General features: G+C 38.7%; 1 protein-coding gene across 1 annotated transcript in view; it reads right to left on the bottom strand.

Annotated features, from left to right (window-relative positions):
- The window catches only part of Dnah12 (dynein axonemal heavy chain 12), a 151,962-nt gene extending 128,613 nt beyond the window's left edge, over positions 1-23,349 (bottom strand). The window contains 15 exon segments of the mRNA XM_032919024.1: positions 727-852; positions 4,860-4,995; positions 6,120-6,298; positions 10,873-10,964; positions 12,135-12,291; positions 13,120-13,308; positions 15,074-15,269; positions 15,487-15,645; positions 16,362-16,434; positions 17,628-17,817; positions 18,641-18,667; positions 18,953-19,034; positions 22,498-22,700; positions 22,816-22,892; positions 23,302-23,349. Of these exon segments, the coding sequence (XP_032774915.1) occupies positions 727-852; positions 4,860-4,995; positions 6,120-6,298; positions 10,873-10,964; positions 12,135-12,291; positions 13,120-13,308; positions 15,074-15,269; positions 15,487-15,645; positions 16,362-16,434; positions 17,628-17,817; positions 18,641-18,667; positions 18,953-19,034; positions 22,498-22,667 (1,776 nt within the window). The 5' untranslated portion in view covers positions 22,668-22,700; positions 22,816-22,892; positions 23,302-23,349.
- Between the last annotated feature and the right edge of the window lie 981 nt (positions 23,350-24,330).

Genomic DNA, 24,330 nt, shown 5'->3' with positions numbered 1-24,330 from the left:
TACACATGCCATATATCAAGAGCTGTTAAGTGCCCTTTCTATGTTGCTATTATTTTCTCTTCAAAGAAAAAGGGCTTTGTGGAAGTCGAGAGGGATACCAAAGTTACAGGGTCACACAAGAAAAAGCAGGCTTGTCCCGTGCTCTTTGTTATTGTTCTACTTGGTCTCTACTTTGTCCATTTTATTCAGGATAAAGCCACTGATTACTTTTGGGGATTTTAAATTACATTCAATATGGTCTAAAATCCTAAGTCTTCTACTTCCAATCTCTGTGAACTTGAATAAGTGAATCGACTTCTGACATGAAGTTCTTAAAAATCAGTGGCAAGTTGGTATGAAAATGAAACGTCCTCACGGTACTTAAAATGCCAGAATGTGGAGAGAGTGTGTGATGGCTCAGCCAGTAAAGGTGACTGAGGCTAAGTCTGACAGCCTGAGTTCAATGTTCAATACCCAGGCCCCACAGTAGAAGTGAGGGGGGAGGGGAGAGGGGAGAGGGGAGAGGGAGAGGGGAGAGGGGGAGGGGAGGAGAGGGAGAGAGGGAGAGAGGGAGAGAGAGAGAGAGAGAGAGGAGAGAGAGAGAGAGAGAGAGAGAGAGAGAGAGAGAGAGAGAGAGAGGAGGAGGAGGAGGAGGAGGAGGAGGAGGAGGAGGGGGAGGAGGGGGAGGGTGTAGGGGAATGAGACTAAAATGCCAGAGCACAAATTTTACACTTAAAATAGACTTACATCATCATTCTCATCAAAGACGGGGTTAATTTTACTAGGCCACAAGAGGACACTTGCATTTAAATTTAAATCTTCTTGAGACAATAGAAAAGTATCTAAAAAGTAACCCATTTGGCGTTTAGATTCCTACAAAAGAAAACAATAGAGCCAACAATTTCTAATATTCTTTCAAACAGTATTTTATCCACTGTATAACTCACATGGCTATTTCAACAGTTTATTTCATATGTTTATTTGGCTTCAAGTCACACACCTACAACTTAATGTAAGTTTTAAAGCACTTTAAATGTGCTAGTGGCACATGCCCATAGGATGTGCTGAAGGAGGCAGAGGCAGGAGGACCACGAGGTTGAGGCCAGCCTGGGCTAGACCTTTTTAGCAGGGCATGGTGGAGCATGCCTTTAATCCCAGCACTCAGGAAGTAGAGGCAGAGGCAGGTAGATCTCTGTAAGTTCGAAGCCAGTCTAGTCTACCAAGTGAGTTCCAGGACAGCTAAGGGATACACAGAGAAACCCTGTCTCAAAAACAAAACACGAAACGACAGCAACAGCAAAAACAAAACAAAGAAGGCTCAGCGTGCAATACCCTGCTGCACAAGACCTGAGTGTCACCCCCCAACGCTAAACAGTAATCAGGGGCAGGGGCGTGTGCCTGTGATGCCAGCATGTCCAAGGTGGAGGCAGGCCGACCTGAGGGACTTCCCACCAGAAAGACTGAGCGAGTGAGCCAGCCCCAGATTCAGTGAGAGAAACCCTAACCAAACGAACAATCGAGCTGGAGAGAGAGAGAGAGAAGAAAGACACCCAATGCTGACTTCTGCCCTCCACACACAAAACCCACATGCACCTCCCCCACAAACACACTTCCATCTGCAGAGTTATTTCTCACTCACTGTTGACGTGATATCAAGGTAACTCTCTGACGTCCTTGGACATGATTTTAAAGGGAAATCAAATGTTTGGCAACCTTCGAAACTTTTTATTTTAAAATGTCTTGAACTACCCTTGTTCTGATTTGTTTTTTAATCTTTGATGACACTTTCATCGTCATTTGTCTTAAATCCTGCATCTCCATAATCTTATCTTTTTGACGATTTAGCATAACGACAGACATCTCCAGTAGCCTTATCATCTGTTTGACTATCTAACTTAATGACAGTAGCCCAGAAAGCACTGTGGTGTGAAGGGCAAAGGGAAACACTCAGTACTGCAGATAGATCTAATTGGAGAGGCAGGATATGTTAGGCTTGAAGAAAGACTCTCATGGGCTTGCATCGGAGTTGTGGTTCCTGGTGGTCCCTATAGGTCTCATTGAATCATATGCTGTGCTACAGTGCTGTAACACTTAAAAAGTTGGGGATGGTAAGATAGTCTAATAGGAAAAGCACGCCAACCTCCCTAGGAACCACACAAAGGGTAAGAACTGACCGACTCCCTTGGGCTGTTCTCTGACCTCCACACACAGGTCCTACCATGTGCACGCTCGCACATGGATTCATTAACCCATTCGTTTTAATGTAATTTTTAAAAAGTTGGGTCTGGTGGTATACTAGGGAGTTCAGAAAGGAAGATGGTTAAGTTCAAGGCATGCCTAGGTTACACTGTACAATTAGCAAGACTCTCCAGTCTCCTCCTCCTCCTCCTCCCTCTCTCCTCTCCAGTCTCCTCCTCCTCCCTCTCTCCTCTCCAGTCCCTCCTCCTCCTCCTCCCTCCTCCTCCAGTCCCTCCTCCTCCTCCTCCCTCCAGTCTCCTCCTCCTCCTCCTCCTCTCTCCTCTCCAGTCCCTCCTCCTCCTCCCTCCTCTCTCCTCTCCAGTCTCCTCCTCCTCCCTCTCTCCTCTCCAGTCTCCTCCTCCTCCTCCTCCCTCTCTCCTCTCCAGTCTCCTCCTCCTCCTCCTCCCTCTCCAGTCTCCTCCTCCTCCTCCTCCCTCTCCCTCTCCAGTCTCCTCCTCCTCCTCCTCCCTCTCTCCTCTCCAGTCTCCTCCACACACTGAGAGAAATGCACAAATGCAGTCTCCAGGATCAATGCACAGAAATGTTCTCTGCTGCATGCTCATTAATAACAACAAATAATAATCAAACATCCAGAATATTAAAATTTAAAAATGCTTTTGTGTTTGCAGATATGCATACGTGTGTGTGTCCATGTGCTGTGGAGGCCAGAGGTCAATCTCTGGTGTCACTCCTTAGGAGCTGTCTATATTATTTATTAATTGGCTTTGGTTTTGTGAAACAACCAAAGCTCTGTCTGTGTAGCTCTGAAAGGACTGAGGTAGCAAAATAAACTCCATTTTGTTCTTAAGACTCCATTCTAAGTTAACTTGCCCTTAGGGAGGCATGGCCCCAACCTTTGAGGTCTGAGAAAAATCATGAAATGTCCCTGGCAGTGGCAAAACAGACACAGCAGCTGCAGATGGCTGATAACAACAGAGGGGGCTAAGGAAACCTAAGTCTTTCCCAGGTCGAGGTGCTCTTTTTGACGTAGGCTCCCTCCTTGTGGTTTAACCAGGTGTTGTAAACCAATTGGCTGAAAGACGAACATTCCTTTACCTCCCATATAATGCCAAGGTTTGGAAACCCCAGCTTGAGGTTTTTCCCTTTATAAACTCCCTTCCCCTAGACCTTGGGGATGCTCTCCTATCCTGTTCCATCATCAGGAAGGTTCCTGGCCCAAGCTTGCAAGCTTGAAGAAAGACTCTCATGGGCTTGCATCAGAGTTGTGGTTCCTGGTGGTCCCTTTGGGGTTTTTTGCAATATGGACACAACATGTCCTGGGAAATCGCCATGTACACAAGGCTGGCAGTGAATTCACACAGATCCTCCTGCCTCTACCTCTAGAGTGCCCACCTGCCCACCTTGTTTTTTCAGAGAGCCTCTCCCTGGCTCAGGGCTCAGTGATGAAATGGGTGAGCTTTCCCAGCAAGCTCAGGCTCCTCCCCTGCCCGCATCACAAGCATGCAACACCAGGCCCAGCTTTTTAGGTGGACATTGGGGATCAAGCTCAGGTCCTTGTGCTTGTGCAGTCGATTTAGAAGCTAAATTATTGCACGCTGATGTAATATCAGAAAAGGACTAGGTTTCAAGGAGATTGAGATGAAAGGGGTGACATTCACTGATATTAACACTGGTAATGGGCAAAGGCATACAAACAAGATGACTGCTCTTTAATAGATATCAAAGCCAGGCAAACTGCATGAAGTAGAAATACACACTTAGTTGGCAAAGCTATAAAGAAGAGTAAGAAAGTGGTAATCAAAATGAGGACAGTGTTCACACACTGACAGGATGGGCTGTGATGATGGGCATCTGTGGTGTTCCTTCTATTCTTTCCCTGGGTAGGAATTACTCAGCTTTAAAACATCCTAAAGTGGGGGGACACCCAGAGTGGGTCCCCACCCTCTCAGAAAAGAAGGGGAGGGAGGAGGGGGAGGGTTAGGGTGGGAGAGGGTGACCGGGAGGGGGCAGTGAGTAGGGTGTAAAGTGAATAAGTTAAAAAAAAATACAAGGGGCTGGGGATTTAGCTCAGTGGTAGAGCGCTTGCCTAGCAAGCGCAAGGCCCTGGGTTCGGTCCCCAGCTCCGAAAAAAAGAACCAAAAAAAAAAAAAAATACAAACAGGATGAAAGTTAAATATTTTAAATGCATATAGAATCTTTTTTAAATTTACTTATTTATTATATAAGTACACTGTCGCTGTCTTCAGACACACCAGGAGAGGGCATCAGATCTCATTACAGATGGTTGTGAGCCTCCATGTGGTTGCTGGAATTTGAACTCAGGACCTCTGGAAGAGCAGTCAGTGCTCTTAACCACTGAGCCATCTCTCCAGCCCAGTCTTGTTCAACTTTTTAAGACTACTTTTAGATGGAGATAGTCAAAAACGTTTTCTTAACTCTGTTTAAGAATATGCACATAATTGGTGAAAAGACAGAACATCAAACACATCATTTCAGAGAAAATCACATAGAAGTCTACAGGGGAGGAGAAGAAAGAGCAATGACATGACCAGAAGAACTCACGGAAGTCTTCTGAGTTGTTCTGCTTTTTGACCCGGGCATGACAGTGCTCATAATTCACCTCATGATCAATTCTCAGTTTTCATTTTTGGTTTGTTTGTTTGTTTGTTTGTTTGTTTTACCTGGATCCTTTGAGCCAAGTTCTGAATTCCTGTGGTTCGAGCTTTTTCTATGAAAGCAATTAGTTCCATCATTTCTTCTGTTGTCTCAGGAACTCGTAGAGCATGCTCTTTAATTGTTTCAAACTCACTGCAAATACTGACAGAACATTCTGACTTACTATAATATGGTAAGTAATCTGTAGCATATTTAATAAATATGTGATATTGTTACGAAACAGGAAATCTCTATGCTGAAATCAACTGGCTGGCTCATTAAGATATCGTATAATATTTGAGCTTAGCTTGTCTGAGGTCACCATAGATCATATCAATAAAAATCAAGCTAATATTTTCAAATGAAAGTCTAGTGATCTTTTAAACTCTCCAAGACTAAGGTAAGCAATGTAGCAGACGTAAGTCTAACAGTCCTAATATAACCCTGCTTCAGCTACTACAAGAGTGTTGTTCAGTTTTGCCAATTTGACACAAGCTGCGGTCTAATGAGAGGAGACCTCAATAAAGGACATGCTTCCATCAGACTGCCCTGGGGCATGTTGATTGATGTGGGAGAGCCCAGACCACTGTGGATCGAGCCACCGCTGGGCAATAGTCCTGAGCAAGTCAAGGGGAACAAGTCAACCTCTTAGGTAACCTTTTTCTGTGTTGCTTCTTTACTTCCTGGATCAAGGAAGTAAAGAAGCCTTGAGTTTGAGTCCTGACTTCTCTCAATGATGGAGTATGATCTGAGTGTGTAAGCCATATAAACCCTTTTCTCCCCAAAGTTGTTCTTGGCCATGGTGTTTATCACAGCATGGTGTTTTATTACGAGTCATGAGTTTAGACCAACCTTCAAGATCCAGTTTCTGTATTTATAAAATGAAGCTATTAATCCATCCTGCTGAAATATGTGATACAAGAATAAATGAATGTATGAATGAATGAATGTAGCATAGTTCATGGCCGTGTGAAATGAAACAGTGTAGCAAATAATAAGATCAAATTCTTGTTTAAATATTCTAAACTCTATGATACTATGTAGAGAAGTATGAATACCTCTCTCTGTCATTATTTAACAAAACCTGTATTTTTCAGATTTGCCTTTCTATGCCTTAAAATGTTTGTATTGTTATGCCATCACTAGAAATATCAGAAAAAAAATCCAGCTAGGTTGGAAAACATACACATATATGTTTAATCTTTTGTTTTTGAACAAGAGTAATTTTGGTGAAATGTTTCTTTGGCCCTGTTATTCTGAATACAGTAATTAATTTTTTTACTTACGATTCATTTTCTTGTCTATGTTTTGAAGCGATGTCATTTAATAAAATGTTTGCAAAGGCTTTTGCTTTATTTGTCAAGCCTGTCTTCAAGTCTTCACAGTCCAAACGAACCATAGGATAATGAGCCCACTGAGGCAAAAGCATTATTTCTGAAGCAAGACTGAAAAATCTTTCTATAAACTTTAAAAAAAAAAGTGTTTAGAAAAAAGTTAGAATTTTATAATTAGTGATTTTATAGAACTATATTATAAAGAAATACTTAATCATGTAATATATTATTCTTGCTAAATGACTCCTATTCCTTTTGATACACAAACTTTTTTTTTTTTTTTGGTTCTTTTTTTCGGAGCTGGGGACCGAACCCAGGGCCTTGCGCTTCCTAGGTAAGCGCTCTACCACTGAGCTAAATCCCCAACCCCAATACACAAACTTTTTTCTCTTGGTGCCAAGACTAAACCCAAGGCCTGAAGATTCTGGGCATATGAACTTCACAGCCAGTGCCCAAACATTCTTGTTTTTTTGTGAAATTCAATCTACTAGTAAATACCAAGTGTGCTATAACCTAAAATCTGCATATTTTGCAATGTTTCCTCAATTAAAAAAATATGCTGACTCACCTCATTTCTGTTTGGAAACAAACTTATACAACAATGTTTATAGTTGCATATATTTGTTTTGCCATTATTGAATACCTCTCTGATAGTTCTAATTTAATTTTTAGGAAAAGAAATATAAGAAACATTTTGTTTTGTGCTAAAGTAGGCATTGCCAAAGATCTGAGATCTTGGAATTTATATCAACTTCCCAATACTTAAACACTGGGATGATTTTCAAAAATGAAACAAAGTAGTATAAAACATTGACAACACATGTTACATTTTTGTGCAAGAGAAACAGGCTTGCAAACTCTCAGCAGTCTTTGACTTAAAGTCACAGCCCACCTCAATGCTCCCTCACCTTCCCTCCTTGTCATCCCTATTCCACCCACAGCCAAACAGCCTGCTCCTTTTGTTCATTTGGGAAAGATTTTCCTTCATTTTTGTCTCAAAGTTATCCTATTCTCCTACAGTTTGCAATATGTGATGAATTGAATTTAACCTTTTCATTGTCTAATTGATCAGGGGGCATTAACTGATTTAACGATTGTCTTGAATACCTGCTTTTTGTTAGCTGGAAAAATAATAGCCAAAAAGTAAATAGTGCCGATGTTAACAGAGAATAGTGAGCGCTGATTAATTTAACAACGAAGGGGGGAAACCATAAAACAAGCCATCACTTTAGTGTAGGTCATGTAAAGTTGTCATGAGACAAAATTAAACAACTCTAGGTTTATGTAACACAAAGATGCTGGGGCAGGGGATGAAAAGCCCTTATATGATACAGACAATCTCCCTGTGCTCTACTATACATACATATGTTCATGAACGTATTCAAGAAAATAAAGGAAATAGAAGGAAAAGTGAAACTCATTAAGAAAGCCTGTGGAACACAGAGTCTGAAATGAGAATACCACTTTACTGTCAGAGAGGGGCATAGAGAACACAACAGAACTAGAAAACCAGTTACCATACAGCTATCATAAGACCTCATCGATCAGTAATTAATCATTAATTAGTTAACATGTTAGATTCTATGAGGACCTGACTGTGATCCCTAGCATGGAAGGCTGGGTGTGACGGTGTTGCTCATATACCTTCCCTTTCTTCTCATAGTGATAGCATGAATCATACGAACAGACCACACAGCAAAGCCCAACCAACTTTGAAAACTTGGAATCATATAGAATATGCAACAAAACTAGAAATCTATAAAGAATACTATGGAAACTATACAAATACATGGAAATTAAATAACTTACTTTTAAATAACAAGTGGAACAACAAATACATAAATAAGGAAACTCAGATTTTCTTTTTTCTTCTAAGTCAGTGAGATGGCTCAGTGGGCACTTGTCACCAAACCTGATGACCTGAGATTGATCCCTAGAAACCACATGGTAGAGATAGAACTAACTTCCACAGAAATGCTACAGTAACACACACACACACACACACACACACACACACACACACACACACACACACAATGTAAAAAGAATATTCCTTTTTCCTTCCCTCTCTGTTTTCTTTTTCTCTGTTGTTGCTTGTTGCCCAGCAGGCAGTCTGCCATCAGCCACCTTTCTACTTTCTCTTTTGAGGCAGGGTCTCTCTTAGCGGCACCCGTCTGTAGCCCAGGCAGCTCTTGAACTTACTATCTGTTTGCCAACATCTTACAGTCGCCCAGGTACAAAGAAGTGGCTCGGTAGATGCACATTAGTAAGCGCGACACAGAATATCAGGATGAAGAGCAAGACCCTGCGGTCAGCTCGGCGTCTGCATGAGCGGACTTGACAAGGCCGGGCGAAGTGTGGCGGCAATGCCTATCTTCTACAGTCGGCAAGAAAGGAATGCGAGGTCGACTTAAACGTGTTCTCTTCTATATCTGTACTATTGTGCTCCCCTACATGACTTTCTCATACATTGCCCCATGTTACTTCCCTGTCCCTTTTTCCATTTATTATTTTTGTTTGGGGTGGGAAGGGGAAAACTATAGGCAAGAAAAAGACTTAAGAACAGGTAACTTTTTTTTTTAAATTCCCAAATAAAAAGTACTGTCAAATAAACAGATGAATAACTAAAGAACTCAATTCCAATGGTGAGAAAATCATCAGTGTGGATTAGAAATTCAGGTAAGAGATAAATATTACAAAAAAAAATTGGAGACCTTAGAAATTAAGAACTCACTAAAACAATTTAAGAAATTTGGTAAAAAGAATGACCCCCATAGACTGTATCAAACAGACATATGGTTTCTGTAGCTTCTCTTGCTTTCTATTACTAATTATATTAAATTTTGATTTGTTAACATATAAGAAACTTTCAGTCTCCTAAAAAATTCCTTTAGTTTTTGAAATAATTTTTTTTTTTTGGTTCTTTTTTTTTCGGAGCTGGGGACCGAACCCAGGGCCTTGCGCTTCCTAGGCAAGCGCCCTACCTCTGAGCTAAATCCCCAGCCCTAGTTTTTGAAATTTTAATTACACTATTTCCCCTTTTTTCTTTCATCCCTACAATCCTTCCACAAATCCTTTCTTGTTCTATTTCAGATTGATGGCCTCTCTTTTTTTAATCAAACATCATTTGTTTCTTCTCTGTTCTCTTCTATCTCCAGATAAACATCTGCTTCAGATCAGAGCTCAGCTGGGCATGGTACTGTGTTCCTGTGCTTCTTGCATTTGAGAAGTAGGGACAAGAGGGTCAGGCGTATAACACAGGCCAGCCTGGGTCACACACTGAGTTTCAGATTAGCCTCAAGTTTAATTTTACCAACTACTCTCTGACTTCCACATGCGCACATACTCTCTCTATAAATAATAGATAAATCCATCCTATCTTAAAATGTTTTAATAAAATTTTATTAACTTAATATATGACTGAATTAACAATTAAAATAGTTATGAGGTAAATCAACTTAATAAAATGATGCTTTGGATAAGAAATTCTATTTATGGGTTGGGGATTTAGCTCAGTAGCGCAAGGCCCTGGGTTCGGTCCTCAGCTCCTAAAAAAAAAAGAAAGAAAAAAAAAAAAAAAAGAAAAATTCTATTTACATTATTTGAAGCATTTATACCTAGAACAGAAATATCCTAATTAAATAAAATTCCAAAAGTATTCATTAAAAATAAACAGAATTATCCTTCTGAGAACTATCCTATCCAAGTTAGCATGTCTATTCACACTGTGATTGGCTGGGTCTTGCTTCTGTGGTGACTTCTAGGAGAGACAGTCTCAAGGCATGTTGTATGACATTGTGGCTCTTACGCTCTACTGAGAGAGGGAAAACTAGAACTGAGCCCCTATTGGCTATCCAAGATAACATGCTCAGTCCCGGAACCATATACTACAAACAACAAAAAGAAATCAGTGGAGAGGGGGAAGGGGGTTGGGGATGTCGAGGGGGCTAGAAGGAGGAAAGAGAAGGGGAGAATAAGGTAATTATATTTTAATTAAAATGCATTTTTAAAAAACCAGTTGTCTGTAATGGTCTTAGTTGGTTGAAGTGCAGAGAACAATTGTGAGATGCCTAGCCTCGGTGGATACATTTATAACACAAACACTGCATCTGAGGCTCAGATGTGAAAGAGAGGCGGAAGAGATTGTAGAGCCAGAGGACCAGGAACTCTGCTGTGAGATTATGTCTCCTAAGTGACAGGGAAGGTACACCCAGGAAATTGCAACAACAAGGCCTACAAAAGAACAACACCAATAGATATGCTTATGTGAAAAGGGAAAATCTCAAGGGAGAGCAGAGCCCCACAGTCAAGGAATAACAGGCAACTGAGGACTGCTGAGAGAAGGGGATTAATCTTCCCAGAGGATAAACCCCCTAATTGGTTATCCAATACCAATTTATCAGCCCTAAAATTATATACAAGCAAACAACATTAAATGGAGTCAGAGTATTGTATGTATATATTTAGATATATATATTACATATATAATATATGTTATATACACATATATGCTTATATATTACATATATGCCTAAATATATCAATATACATATATATTTAACATTAACAAAGAAAAGACGGCCATGAATTTGAAAGGGAATGAGGGATATGTGGTGGGGGGCTGGAGAAAGGAAAGGGCAGGAGGCAAATGCTGTAATTATAATTAAAAATATGAGCAAATATGAAAAAAAGAATTACCACTTACTTCTGTGTATTCATCAAAAGTATGGTTTTCTGACTGAAATTTCTCTATCATCTTTGCTGCTGTCCCATCAAGGAGCCAGTTGTAGTTTGTAACTGAAAATTAATATTCCAATTAAAATATGAATAACATTTTAATATAGTAAATGCATTTTGTATTATCAAAGAGTAGCCTACTCAACTGTGAACATATGTAGATTACTACATTTAAAGAAATAAGTAAAAAAGATTTAATAGCCATTGCTTTGTATGATAACCTAAAAAAGTTAATAAAAGGCCTGGAGAGATGGCTTAGTGGTTAAGAGCACCGACTGCTCTTCCAGAGGTCGTGAATTCAATACCCAGCAACCACATGGTGGCTCACAACCATCTGTAATGGGGTCCAATGCCCTCTTCTGGTGTGTCTGAAGACAGCTACAGTGGACATACATAAAATAAATACATCTTTTTTTTAAAGTTAATAAAAAAATTTTAGAGATTTAAGAGGCAAACCAAGTTAAATACATTTTGAAGCTAAAAAGACAAGTTTATTCAGTACATTGCAAAGAGAGAATAGAACTGTCTGCCTAGACACATTTTTTAAAAAATTGTATTTATTTATGTATGAGCACACTGTTGCTGTCTTCAGACACACCAGAAGAGGGCACCAGATCTCATTACAGATGGTTGTGAGTTACCATGTGATTGCTGGGAATTGATCAGGATCTCTGGAAGAGCAGCCAGTGCTCTTAACCGCTGAACTATCTCTCCAGTCCCTGCCTAGACACATCTTAATTGTTAAATGTAGTACAATACTTATATTTTTGGTTGTGAGCCTACCCTTTAACAGCCATCTCTCCAGCCCTGTAGTACGAACCTTGAAGCTTTGAAAATAGTTTAGAGGAATAGATTACGTTAGATAGCAGACTTTAGTCAAGAGCCTGTCAAAGGACAACTATCCATTCCGATATCCGATATACTTGTGCAGTAAAACTGAACGTCAGGCTTTTCAAACTGTTTTCAGAAATTAACTTGGGTCACCCTGCTTTAGCTAGTTTATAACTCCAACAACTCTTCTTGTCCCTAACTCTTAACTCTATCACCTTACTTCCATTAGTAGTCACCCTGCAGCCCAGATGATAAAACTCAAGTTTCTCAGGTCTGATCCATGCCTCATGATCCATGCTACTGCCTATCTCTGGCTCTTTCAAAACAGCAGCAGAAACCCAGATAGCTGACCAAATTCTAGCTAAAGCGTAGAATGATAAAAATATAGTTCATATGTACCGTATGTTTTATAATGTGCTCTTACACCTTCTAAGTTCTGGTGTACTGCTATCCTCAGTGTGCCGAGAGCCCAGTACATCACATGTTCTGGAAGTTCTGTATCAAGATTGACAGGCGATGTAGTTCCTGACAGCCAAGAAGGCACTGTTTGGACAGTCTAACAGAAATAAAACCAAAAGTGAATGTAATAAATATCTAACTGAACTGATCAATAACATTTTCTTTAAATTTCTGTGGTCCAAGAAAAAAGCCACTGAATGAAAATAATAATTTAAGAACTTATAATACAATATAAAAACTTAAATTGGAGCTGAGCTTCATACATGTCTGAATTCCAGCAGATTGTCTATAGAGGCTAAAATAGGAGCACATACAGCTCCGGGCCAGTCTAGGCTACAAAGTAACATCATGTTTCAAAATGTAAAAACTCACAAACAAAAGAACAACCTCAAAAAAAAAAAAGCACCTTAGGTTTAGTTAGTTTTCTATCATTTTACAAGTATTTATTAACTGTATCGAGGTGTGGTAATACTTAAAAAGCATTAGAAAGGAGAAATATGACTCAGATATTGCTTTGTTTTTATTCGTTTTTGAGACAGAATTTCTCTATGTATCCCTGTTTGTCTGGGAATTCTCTTTGTAGACCAAACTGGTCTCAAAGTCATAGATCTGCCTACCTCTGCAAGTAATCTACCCAAGTGTTGAGATTAAGAGCATATGCCATCATGCCTTAGATTTCTTTTAAACCGTTCACAATTTAGTACCAAGACACATGCAAAGGTGTTAGTTCAGAGCAATAGGAAAAGGTCAAAAGAAGAGAAACATCTCCAATTAACATTTTTTGAAGAAAAAAATTAATAAATTAAAATAGCTGGGAGGGGAATAAAGTGCCATGGTATTTTACCTTTATACAGAGTACAGTGACACTCAATTCAAATACTGACATAGCAACATAAGGACACAGGGGTTAGGACAGAAGTGATACCTGCAGAGTTTCAGATATCCGTTCTATCAAACCCAAGACAACGTCTTCCAAATCTTGAAAGGTGGGATAAAATTCCATTTTATCGTCATCAAATGTCAATTCCATCTTGAATATTGGAAGCCTGAGTATATATCTTGAATCAAAGAGTCTTACAAATTCTTCTACAGTTCTCCATAAGAGATCTTTTAGCTACATGATATCAAAAATTACCATTATTTCAGAAAGTTTAAATTCAATCTTTATCTAAAGTGAATTATTGTGTATAATTACATGAACTCTATAAACTTTGTTACTCCTGGAGTCATAACCATTCTTATAAATGTCTAAACAGTAAATAAAAGTCAGGCAGTGGTAGCACGTGCCTATCCCAGCACTCTGGAGGCAAAAGCAGATGGATCTTTGTGTGGAGGCCAGCCTGGTCTACAGACCGAGTTCCAGGACAGCCAGAGCTACTCAGAGAAACCTTGTCTTTTAAAAAGACAAACCAAATCAAAGTAAACATAAAAATAAATAAACAGTAAATAGAACAATATTTGCAAACCAAAGTTTTGTAGTAGAATATCAGCACTCTAAAATTGGCTGTGTAGAATTTCCACATTTATTAGTAAGTTTGTCCCTGGCACATAAAACATTTCAAAAGACCAAACAATATGGAGAAGCCTGGTGATTAGAAAGGCTTCCATATGAAGGCAAGAGTGGGCAACGGCCTGATACTAAAGACAGCTCCTACTGTCAGAAGGGCCAACTATCAAATAATCACAACTTCGAGGTGTTGCTAAACTTTGAGAAACTTAAATTCCACATGATGAAAATGTTTATATGGCAGAAATCAGTAAATAGAAGAACCGGGATACTTTTCCTTCTGGAGAGTCGGATTTCTAGCACACTACCCTTCTACATCCATGGCAGAGCCATGGAAACTTAGAAATGTGCACAATGCTTCTGAGTATGAAAAGTGCATTGTTACTTAGAATCAACTGTTGGATAGTTAGCCCAGAAGACTTGCATGGATCTGAGCAATCTTCCAAGTGTGCTTCACCTTTTCTTACCCAGTAACCATGGTCCCCAGGAGAGTGAGGCAGGGGAAAGGAAACTATGACTACTGTGTTGGACAGATCTGCCAATTAAGTACTGTGCCCTATTAAAGAAGCAAGGCAGAAGCAAGAACAACATGTGAACTTAGAGCTCTTCACTGAAAGGAATGTTTTCACAAAACTAATTTTTTAGAGTTGTATGTCTAAAGTATTAGATATGTAAGGGGTCCATAAAGCAACTGTACAAGATTAATGTTCTCTTTATGCTTATTAACTAAAGATGACCAGAAACAATTTGAAATAACCCTTTCATGAGAGTTCAGTGAAGGATTAATTCTTAGAATTTAATCAAAAATGTATTTACTAGGCTAGTCTTTTTGTTAACATATTGCTGTAAAACTAGAGACTGCCTGCTCTTCCAGAGGACCCAGGTTCAATTCCCAGCACCCACATGGCAGCTCACGGCTGCCTGTAACTCCAGGATCCAACACCTACACACATGCAGGCAAACACCAATACACATTAAACAAACAAACAAATAATTTGTGTGTGATATGTATATGAAGATAGTCATGTGCTTGACATGGTATATGTATGTGCCATGGTACTCGGGTCAGAAGTCAACTTTTTGGGAGTCAGATCTTGTCCTTCACCTTGCTGAGGCAGAGCCTCTCTCGATTCTGTTGGGGCACAGACTGTGTAAGCTTCTGAGCAGTTCTCTCGTCTCCTCATCGTCTTGAGTAGGATGGCAGATGGAATGGACCCTGGGTGGCTGTGTGCCCAGTTGTTTGACCTACTGAGCCATTTCCTTGGTCTTCCTTAATCTACTTTTAGAAAACTGCTTAGCGCTCTGCTTAAATTGATTTTATTTAAAGCATTGAATTTTAAGTATTCAAGATACATGTATAACACGTATATACCTGATTTGACATAAGTATTGAAACACAGTTATAAAAGGAGTCCACTTTTTCAGGCTTGATGCCTTCTAGTGCCTCCTTCTTAGTAAAGAGATTTATGACCTTTGGATACCACGTGTTCATTATCCTCTCTTCTGCCTTTCTCGCTTGAATTGACAGATCATTTCTCAGTGCTTCACAGTCAATTGGGCCTCTATCTCTACGATGAACGAAAGAAAATAATTCAGACAAATTACAAATTGCTCTCGATACAGTTGTTGAATCAGATGAGATATAATTTTAAAGTTCTCAAATATAAAGAAAGGCTTAGAGGTGTATAAACAGTTTTAAAATTGTATAATAAAATATGCCAAACAAAAAGTCATTCAACTTTTAAGTTTTAACTAATATATATATGTATATATATAAAATTTTACCGAATTCCTGTTAAGTCCAGCAGAATCATCTTAGAAAATGTTGTATAACCAAGCTCCAGTAATATTTTCATAGTTGGATGAACAATGTGCAAATTAGCTAATATTTGACTTCTTGCCTGCACAAAGTTAGAATGCCAAGGATTGGAATAATCTAGTCCTCTGGAAAGGCAAAGCACCACATCAGACATGATTGAAATAACATACCACATGAGTTGTGAAATTAATGTTACAGGGAAAAACTGGGGGCTTGGAATAAGCAATTATGGTCGGGAAAGGAAGTGTCATAATCTTTCGAGAATGATTGAATTTTGAAACTGCGCATTATCTTCAGAGGAGAGAGATAATTTGTGGCTGACACAGACTCGTGGCTTAACTTTTACTTTGCTTTAGATCGGCTACTCAAAATACAAAAGTAAGAACATTTTAGGTGTATGGAAAAATCTGTCCAGCATACATCAAAGATTACTCAAAGGTAAGTTAGATTTGCTTCTTGCTTTATTATTATTATTAGATCAAGTTTCATGTAAGTCCCTGCATAGCCGAGGTTGGCTTTGAACTCCTGATTCTCCTGCCTCCATATCTGAGCTCTAGGATTACAGGTGTAAGGTACCTCACAATGTACATTAGGTTACATTGAAGTATTTTTCACATAGCTCCTCCTCCTACTGTAAGCAGAACTAGGTGATGAATGTGGAGAATGTCTTTGGAGATTTTTTTTTTTAAATATCCTTGACCTACTGAGCCATTTCCTTGGCCTTCCTTAATCTACTTAATCTTCCTTAATTCACGATTGTAGACTTGAATGTAAGATCAGTTGATTTTTAAATTGTATCCAAAGCTAGACGTTATACCATTTTTAAAAATAGTTTACTCACTCAGGAGATTCAGGCAAAGGGCCCCATTCATCTTCAAGCCATTTAACTGGAGGTTTCACAAGAACACTCTGTACTAAAATACGCATAAGTGTTAATATGTCCTGAAAATCCTTGTAAGATCTATTCTCTAATTAAGTTAGTTTTTGTAATCTAAGTCTCTAACTTGATATTATAAGGTAGAGTTTGTTGTACATTAAAATACATACGAGGGAAAACTCCCTTTCTTGCACAAAAGCAAGCTCTTAGCATTATTTTGGCCTTCCTTTGAAGGTGACTTCCAATACAGAGACACTCCTTAGGTCTCAGTCCTTTTCATTCTATCTGCTCAAAGATCATTGGCATGGCCATTTAAGAAATTCATTCTAAGATAGCTACCAGGGATTGGGGGAGATGGGATTGCAGAAATGTTAGTAAAAGGTTAGAGAATTTCAGCTGGCTAGGAGGAAAACACTGGAGCACTATTATACAATATTATGAAGATAAAAAAAAAACACACTGTTTACAAATACTTAACAGTACTTTTAAGCATTTTCAGCACATAGATGATGTTAACTGGTTCACCTTAAAATGTTTAATTTAGTTTAACTAATTTAATGCATACATTATTTTGAAGCGTTATTATGGCTGAGAAGTGATACTCTGTCTCACAAGCAACAACAACATTCCAATAAAAATTACAAAGATTAAAATACATTAATGTTTTCTGACAATTATAAAAATAGGATATCTCAAACCATAGGGACAAAGTGAAAAATCAAATAGCAATAAATATTAGCTGATAAATACAAAAGGTACCCTTAAATTACAAAGTCTTTAGATTGTAATGTCAAAAATAAAATGTAGGTAGAAATTATATTGAAGAAACACATGCATTTAAAATATGTATTGCTCAATATTCAACTTACTTCTACTATTTTGTTGTATTTTGGTTTCTGTTTGTTTTGCTTTTAGTATTTTCTAAACAGGGTTTCTCTGTGTAGCTTTGGCTGTCCTGGAACTCACTGGGTAGATAAGGCTAGCCTTGAACTCAGAATCTGCCTGCTTCTGCTTTCCAAATTCTGGGGTTAAAGGTGTGTGCCTCCACTGCCAGGGTTGTTTTGCTTTTCTGAGACAAGATCTCATGTAGCCCAGGCTGGTCTCAAACTCACTCCAGCTGAGGATGACCTTCAACTCTTTTCCCCCAACTTTAGCTCTCAAGGGCTGGTATTACAGATGTGCGCATGGGCAGCGGTAAAAGAAGCTTGGTGTGTGCCAAATGTTACTTACCCAAATATCTCTTCATGCTTTTTTCAAAGTCCATTGACACCTCATTTATGAGACTTCCGAGCAGTTCTTCTCTTTTTTTCCCTTCCTTTAGGTGCTCAGGTATCAGCATTAACATGTGGTCCAGCCACTGTGGCTGAATCGGTACTATAGGGCTACTCTCTACACAGTGCTTCATGAATATGTAGTTTAACTTGCAAACATTAAAAGAACAAGCCAAATGGTCAGAGTGATTTAGCATTTCAGTCTAGCACCTAAATTCTGTTTTCTAAAACAACATTCTTTCAGAATAAAAAATATTCAAAAAGTCTCTCTCACACACATACACACAGTAAATAATAAATGTAATGTTTTTTTAATTAGATAAAATAAACCAAAAATCTTGACTACTAAAAAAAGGTTCTTCCATAATATTCTCAGTTCACAAGGAGGTTATGTCTTCAAGCCTCTACCCCACTCAAATCTTAATGGACTTAGAAAATGTATAGCCCATCTGCAAACTGCTTCACAGTTTCCCACTCCTGGATCCTTTACTAGTAAATAACTCTTACATGTTGTCTTGTGTCTGCCAATCATTTCCCAGCCTGTGCTGTTACTCATGCAGTATCTCTAAGACAAAGTGCATAGCACCTGGCACATAGCTAATACATAGTAACTCTCAGTAAGTACTTGCTAGGTGCAAATAAACATTATAGCAACAGTAGGATAATTATTATACCAATTCTATGAGGGAGATGCATTTCTTTTATAACTGCTATTTTGAATATTTTTTCAATAGTTTGGAATTGGAATAAGAACTAAAATATTTATACACATTATCTTCAAATAAGGGATGGCATCACAAATAGAACTCTTTAAAATTTCATTTGTTGTCTGCAACATGCTTGCTCCTTTGGATAGAGAAATATATATCTGTTTAGACATCTTCCCTAGGAGGAGACTTGGTAGGTAGTCTTAGAAGAATACTTTGTGGTAATTATTTTGAACATTTTCAAGACAAAAAAAATTCAACTCACTCCTTTTTTTTTAATTTCACTTGTCATCTGTCAAAACAAAAAACAAAAGCAAACAATGAGGACGTTTAAAACATTTTAATCAAATAAAATCTTAAATATACCCATTCTTTTAAAAGTGAGTTCAAAGCTGGGCGGTAATAGCACATGCCTTTAATCCCAGCATTTGGGAGGCAGAGGCAAGAGAATCTCTGAGTTCAAGGCCAGCCTGGTCTACACAGAGAAATCCTGTCTCTAAAAACAAACCAAACAAAGACTGCTATTGAGATTCCCATAAGGCATAAAACTGTACAGGGCTTTCAGGTGAGAACTCACCGTTGGAGGGAAGTCTGGCTCCGGTAACGGGGGAATTCTTTTATCCAGGGTTTTATCTAGACTTTTTTTAGCTGCAGAAATTCTGAAATTTACAATTAGAAATTTTTATGATAAAAATGAGCATTAATCACTAAAATACTATAAGTTGAACATTTTAGACATCTATTAATACTAAACAGAGAAATCTTCAAGAGAACTTTACCTTATTTATTTATTTACTTACTTACTTATTTTCACACTTGAACTCACTGTGTAGTTGAGGCAGGTCTGCAATTCATGGCACTCCTACTGTATCAGCTTGCCAGGGTGTTGAGATTACAGGTATGAGTCATTATGACTGCCTCTGACTCAACTTTTTATGAGAAATAAATCCTAGTGGCTATTACCAATGATATCTTAAATTTTACATTATTTAAGAATACCATAAAGAAGTAATACTGAAAAAGAAAACCTTTTCACTCATAACTTAGAGATAGCTTACAAATGAACCCTGAGATAGACTAAGCCATCCTCTGTTCAAATGTCAACGAATCAGAGAAAGCTTTCCTTATGCCCTGTGTTAATATCTCTTGAAGACATCACAAAGCTTCTCTCAGCTGACATGCCATCGAGACTGAGGAGACAAGGAAAACAGACTGGGGTCACGTGAGGCACAGTCACATGAAGAGCGCCAGAGATACTCAAGAGGCCATCGCAATGCTGGTGGCATGACTGAAGTTGTGGTAGGTAAATAAATCACGTTTAACTCCGGTCCTTTTTTTTTTTTTTTGGAAAGAAATACATGGAAGCTCTACTTTCATCGTTGTTAATATGGTCCTATGGTTGGGAACTTTTGGGAACTTTGAGGCAGTATATTTTATCAAGCAGCAAATGAAAGTGGTATAGATCTGAAAGACTCTTGTCTTGAAAACACAAAACAAAACAAAACAAAAACTGTCTTGTCGTCCATGCAAGCAGTACCACCTTCCCCTTTTGCTGCTTATTAAAATATCTCTAATAATTTCCTGTCGTGTTCCTGTTTACAATATTTGGCTGCCCTTCCTTCCTCCTTCCTTCCTTACTCATTCACTCACTTCCTCCCCTCCCCCTTCCCCTTCTCTCCCCTTCCCTCTTCTCACTATGTTCCTGGCTGATCTGGAACTTGATGTGTACACCTATTGGTCTTGAAGTTACAGAGATCCACCTGCCTCTGCCCCTTAGGTGCTAGGATTGACGTATGCACCACCATACCTGGCTTATTTGGAATATTTTAAAGGCATCCACTACTCTAAAATACATCTTGAGTTCTTTATCATGGCCTATAAAGCCCTGCTTCCATTTCCTCTTCACCTTCTACAGTCTTCCCCAGGCTTACCGTACCTTCCTGACACTGGCAGTTGTCAGCTCCTGTTTCCTGACTTTGGTGGTTGCTATCCATGTCCCTGGATTGACTTTCTCCTGTTTGTTTAAGTGGAAGGTTTCTTCTCATTCCTTCGTTATCTATTAAATATTGTCTCCACCAGCCGTTCCTGCCATGCTTCTGGGAGAATGCTCTATTATGTTATCTTATCATTTATTTCTTATTCACACAGGATCCCACTATTATCAACCCAGGCTAGCCTGAACTCACAATCCTCCTGCCCTAGCTTTCTCAGTATTGAGATTACAGGCATGTACCCCACACCATGCTTTCTATATCTTGTTTCTTCAAAGGTCATCATCATCTTCCCAGGCAGAGGTGGTGCATCTTTAATCCCAGCACTAGGGAGGCAGAAGCAGGCAAATCTCTGAGTTTGAAGCAAGCCTGGTCTATACAGTGAGTTCCAGAACAGCTAGGACTACACAAAGAAATCCTGCCTCAAAAAAAAAAAATTTAAAAAGCACTCATCCTCTAAAGCACTGGTCCCTAACCTTCCTAATGCTGCAATGATTTAAAACAGTATTTCATGTAGTGGTGACTCCTAACCACAAAATTATTCTTGTAGCTACTTCATAGCTGTAATTTTGCTATTGTGATGAGTGGTAATCTAAATATCTGTGTCTTCCGGTGGTCTTAGGTGATCCCTGAGAAAGGGTCAGTCAATCCTCAAAGGGGTCCTGACCCATGGGTTGAGAACCACTGATAGAAGGAGTTCCTATAACTTGTTTTTTATATGTTTACTGTTTTATCCTGTTGGCAAGCAAACTTGTTAAAAACACAGTCTTTTACTATTGTTTTCTATGCTCTTCCTAGTAACAGGCACAATGTAATCAGGGAATTAGTATCGCCACACGAAATGATATAAATTTGTAGAAAGGATTAAAGCAATGTGTGGAAGGGATTCAAACACTTTCTAGACATGGTAATCCATAAACTAAATCTTAATTACAAAGCATATCTTTAAACAGAGGAATATACAGTATGTTTGGAACCGTGAGTGGCTCCTGACAGCAAAAATAATAAAAAGCTGCTAAATAATATCCTGAGAACTCTCGTCTAAGTCTTCTAAAAGATTAAGTGGTCTTCAGAATGAATCAGATAAGAGGCTAGAGAGATACCTCAGAAGTTTGGTTCCCAGCCCCCATGTTGGGCAGTTCACAACTACACAAATAGATAGGGTGTCCTCTTATGACCTCTGTGGGCACTTACAGGTACATTTGCAGACACACACACACACACCTACACACACACACAGCTACACACACACATTAAAGAGTTTTTAAAAGAATGAAGAGGACATGGGACCTCTAACAACATATATAGTAATATAAGTTAAAATTCCTCATAAATTTAGCTTTAAATATGAGTAAGTGAATGATAGGATAATAATTATATAAATCCAAGAAGTTATTTGATTCTAGACCTGTTAACTATAAAACGTAACTTTCAAAGCTTAATTGACAATATGACTGTCAACAATGTAACAGTAAAACTTAACTCACTTGTAAAACCTCTTATAAAAGAGTTTGACCAAGAAGGGAAATTCCTGATTTGTTTTCAAATATCAGTACAGTTGCTAGTATAATAGCAGACATAATAACAAGATACTTGAACTTCAGAAACAGGCCACTTGGGTCTAAACCTCAGGGGCGTGAGCAAACTACTTCTCTGCTCCTTAATTCACTCATTTAAAAACTATAGCTTGGGGCTGGATAAATGGCTCGGGACCTAAGTTTGACTTCCAGCACCCACATGGCAGCTCACAACTCTAGTTCCTTTTCTGACTTCCCTGGGCTCTTGTATATACATACTACACACACATAAACTCAGGTGCCACGCGCACACGCATGCACACACACACATGTAATGGTTTTAAAATAAAAAATATAAAAATAGTTTAATAATAGTATTTATTTCATCAAGGTGCTGTGAGAAATACTGATAAAGTAATAGGAACATTATCTGAATAAGCAGGCACTCTACAAAACTGGTTATCATTATGATTAATTCTCAATTGCTTTTCTAATTAATTTTAATTTTAATCCTTATTTTACCCATGGACCACCTCGATAGTCTTCTAAAGTTTTGAGTCTAGAACACTAATCATTAAGCCAAAGCAATAATTACTTACTAATATGCTACTTACACTAATTGATTGATTTTCTTCTGCTGTTCCTTAGATCTTCGGTAATTTAGCAACTCACTTTGTTTTGGTGTGTCAACACCTATGTTTTTGGGGGGATGAACAATAGGGGGTAACTTCAAGTTCAAAGCTTCCTTTTCTACCGAAATGGCAGTTGTGTTAGGATCTGACATCTTGGTCTCCTAAGGATCTAAATACTCTATACTCTGCAAAGAGAAAGTTCATAAAGCCATTATTGTATGAAATTAAGCCTGAATATATCCAGTGTATGTTACACACCGGTACAGTAACTAAAACCCACAGCTGTTCAGATTTACTTACCAAGTGCGGTAGTGGTTAAAGAATGGCAGTTGAGAGGAGTGGGCAGGAATTCTAAACACAGCTCTGCTAGCCACTTGCTATGAAGAAATGAAGCCAAATTATTTCGCTTTTAAAATCTGAAATTAAGGAACTGAATTAGACATGCTTTAAACAGCCTTTCAACTCTAAACTCCTGGGTTTGTTGTTTTCCCCTAGATGCAAACCACAAAAAAATACAACAAAGTTGCCCCTCCCCCAAACTGGTATTTAATATCATTAATATTTTTTAAAACATTATTGAATCAGACTGTCTAACATCCTAGAAATTGATAATTGACAAAAAATAGTCATAGTTAATGCAAAGCAAATGGCAATCATAAACACTCAACACTGTAACTATGGTTTCAACTACATTTGCCCCAAATGCCCCCAGGTTTGGAGATTTTCCACAGACACCCAAGTCATAGATCTTAGAGGGAAAGGAAGAGAAATGCAGAGAACTGGTACCTATCTGATTCTTCTCGTTTGCCACTCAGAGACAGACAAGAGTTTCTCTCCTGAAGGGCTACAGCAATCCAGTAGAAACAACATAGTCACCATGGAAACTGTCTGGCCTACCAGAAGGGCTGGATGAAGGTTGCTAGGAGAGGCCGTTGCTGAACTAAGACAGACTCAAGATAAACAGTTACACTGTTTTTAACTCAAGCAAATTGAGGCCAAGTTGGTTTTTGTTGCTGTTGTTGCTGTTTAACTAACTGCCTTACCTTGAAAGGAGTCCAGGAAATCAAGATTTTCAAATTACAGGAAAAGGCATGAGTAGAAAATTGGATCCATTGGAGAATATATAGATTTATATAAATATTCATTGTCAATGAAGAATAGTCTTCAAGTGTCCCCAAAGTGACTTTATGAAACTACTGTAACCAAGCTTCAATACAATTTATCTTGTTCTTATATTTGCTGTTTGTTTATACGACACTTTCAGGAGGTCCTTACCAAAAATCAAACAGGTTAAGGTATGCAAACTTTGCATCTATGTTTAAGGAAGGAATGTTGTAACTTGAAACACCAATGTATAGTCCAAGAAGATTATGAGGGACGAATAAAATATTGTGGAATATTTTGTGTCTGTTTGCATACCTAATGGTTTCACTCTGAGACTTCTGTCACTCCTGTACTCACTCTCTCCTGTGCCCTCCCCACACTGGCTCCTTTGCTCCACTCAGCTATTGTCTTTTCTACTTTATCACTGTGTTTGCATTCAAATAAAACCCCTGCCAGGAGAACCCATGAGATCCATGTCTGGCTTGTTTCATCAGACATGACCTGCCACATTTAACATCCATTGTCTTGCCACACGCTACATCCATTCCTCTGGCGTTCCAGGGATAGCTGGAACTATCGATCTTAAGTTGGTAATTTTCAAAGGCCAGGCCAAGAGTGGGGAATAGTGTTTAAACACTTTCCTTCTTCCCGGGCCTTATTTCTCCCACCAAGTCCCCACAGCTTTTCCCCTGAGTATATTTGCATCAGTGA

This window comes from Rattus rattus, chromosome 13 (genome assembly GCF_011064425.1).
Source record: "Rattus rattus isolate New Zealand chromosome 13, Rrattus_CSIRO_v1, whole genome shotgun sequence".
Classification (NCBI taxonomy): Eukaryota; Metazoa; Chordata; class Mammalia; order Rodentia; family Muridae; genus Rattus; species Rattus rattus.
Note: the sequence above shows the minus strand (reverse complement) of the source record. Positions and strands in the feature narration are given on the sequence as shown.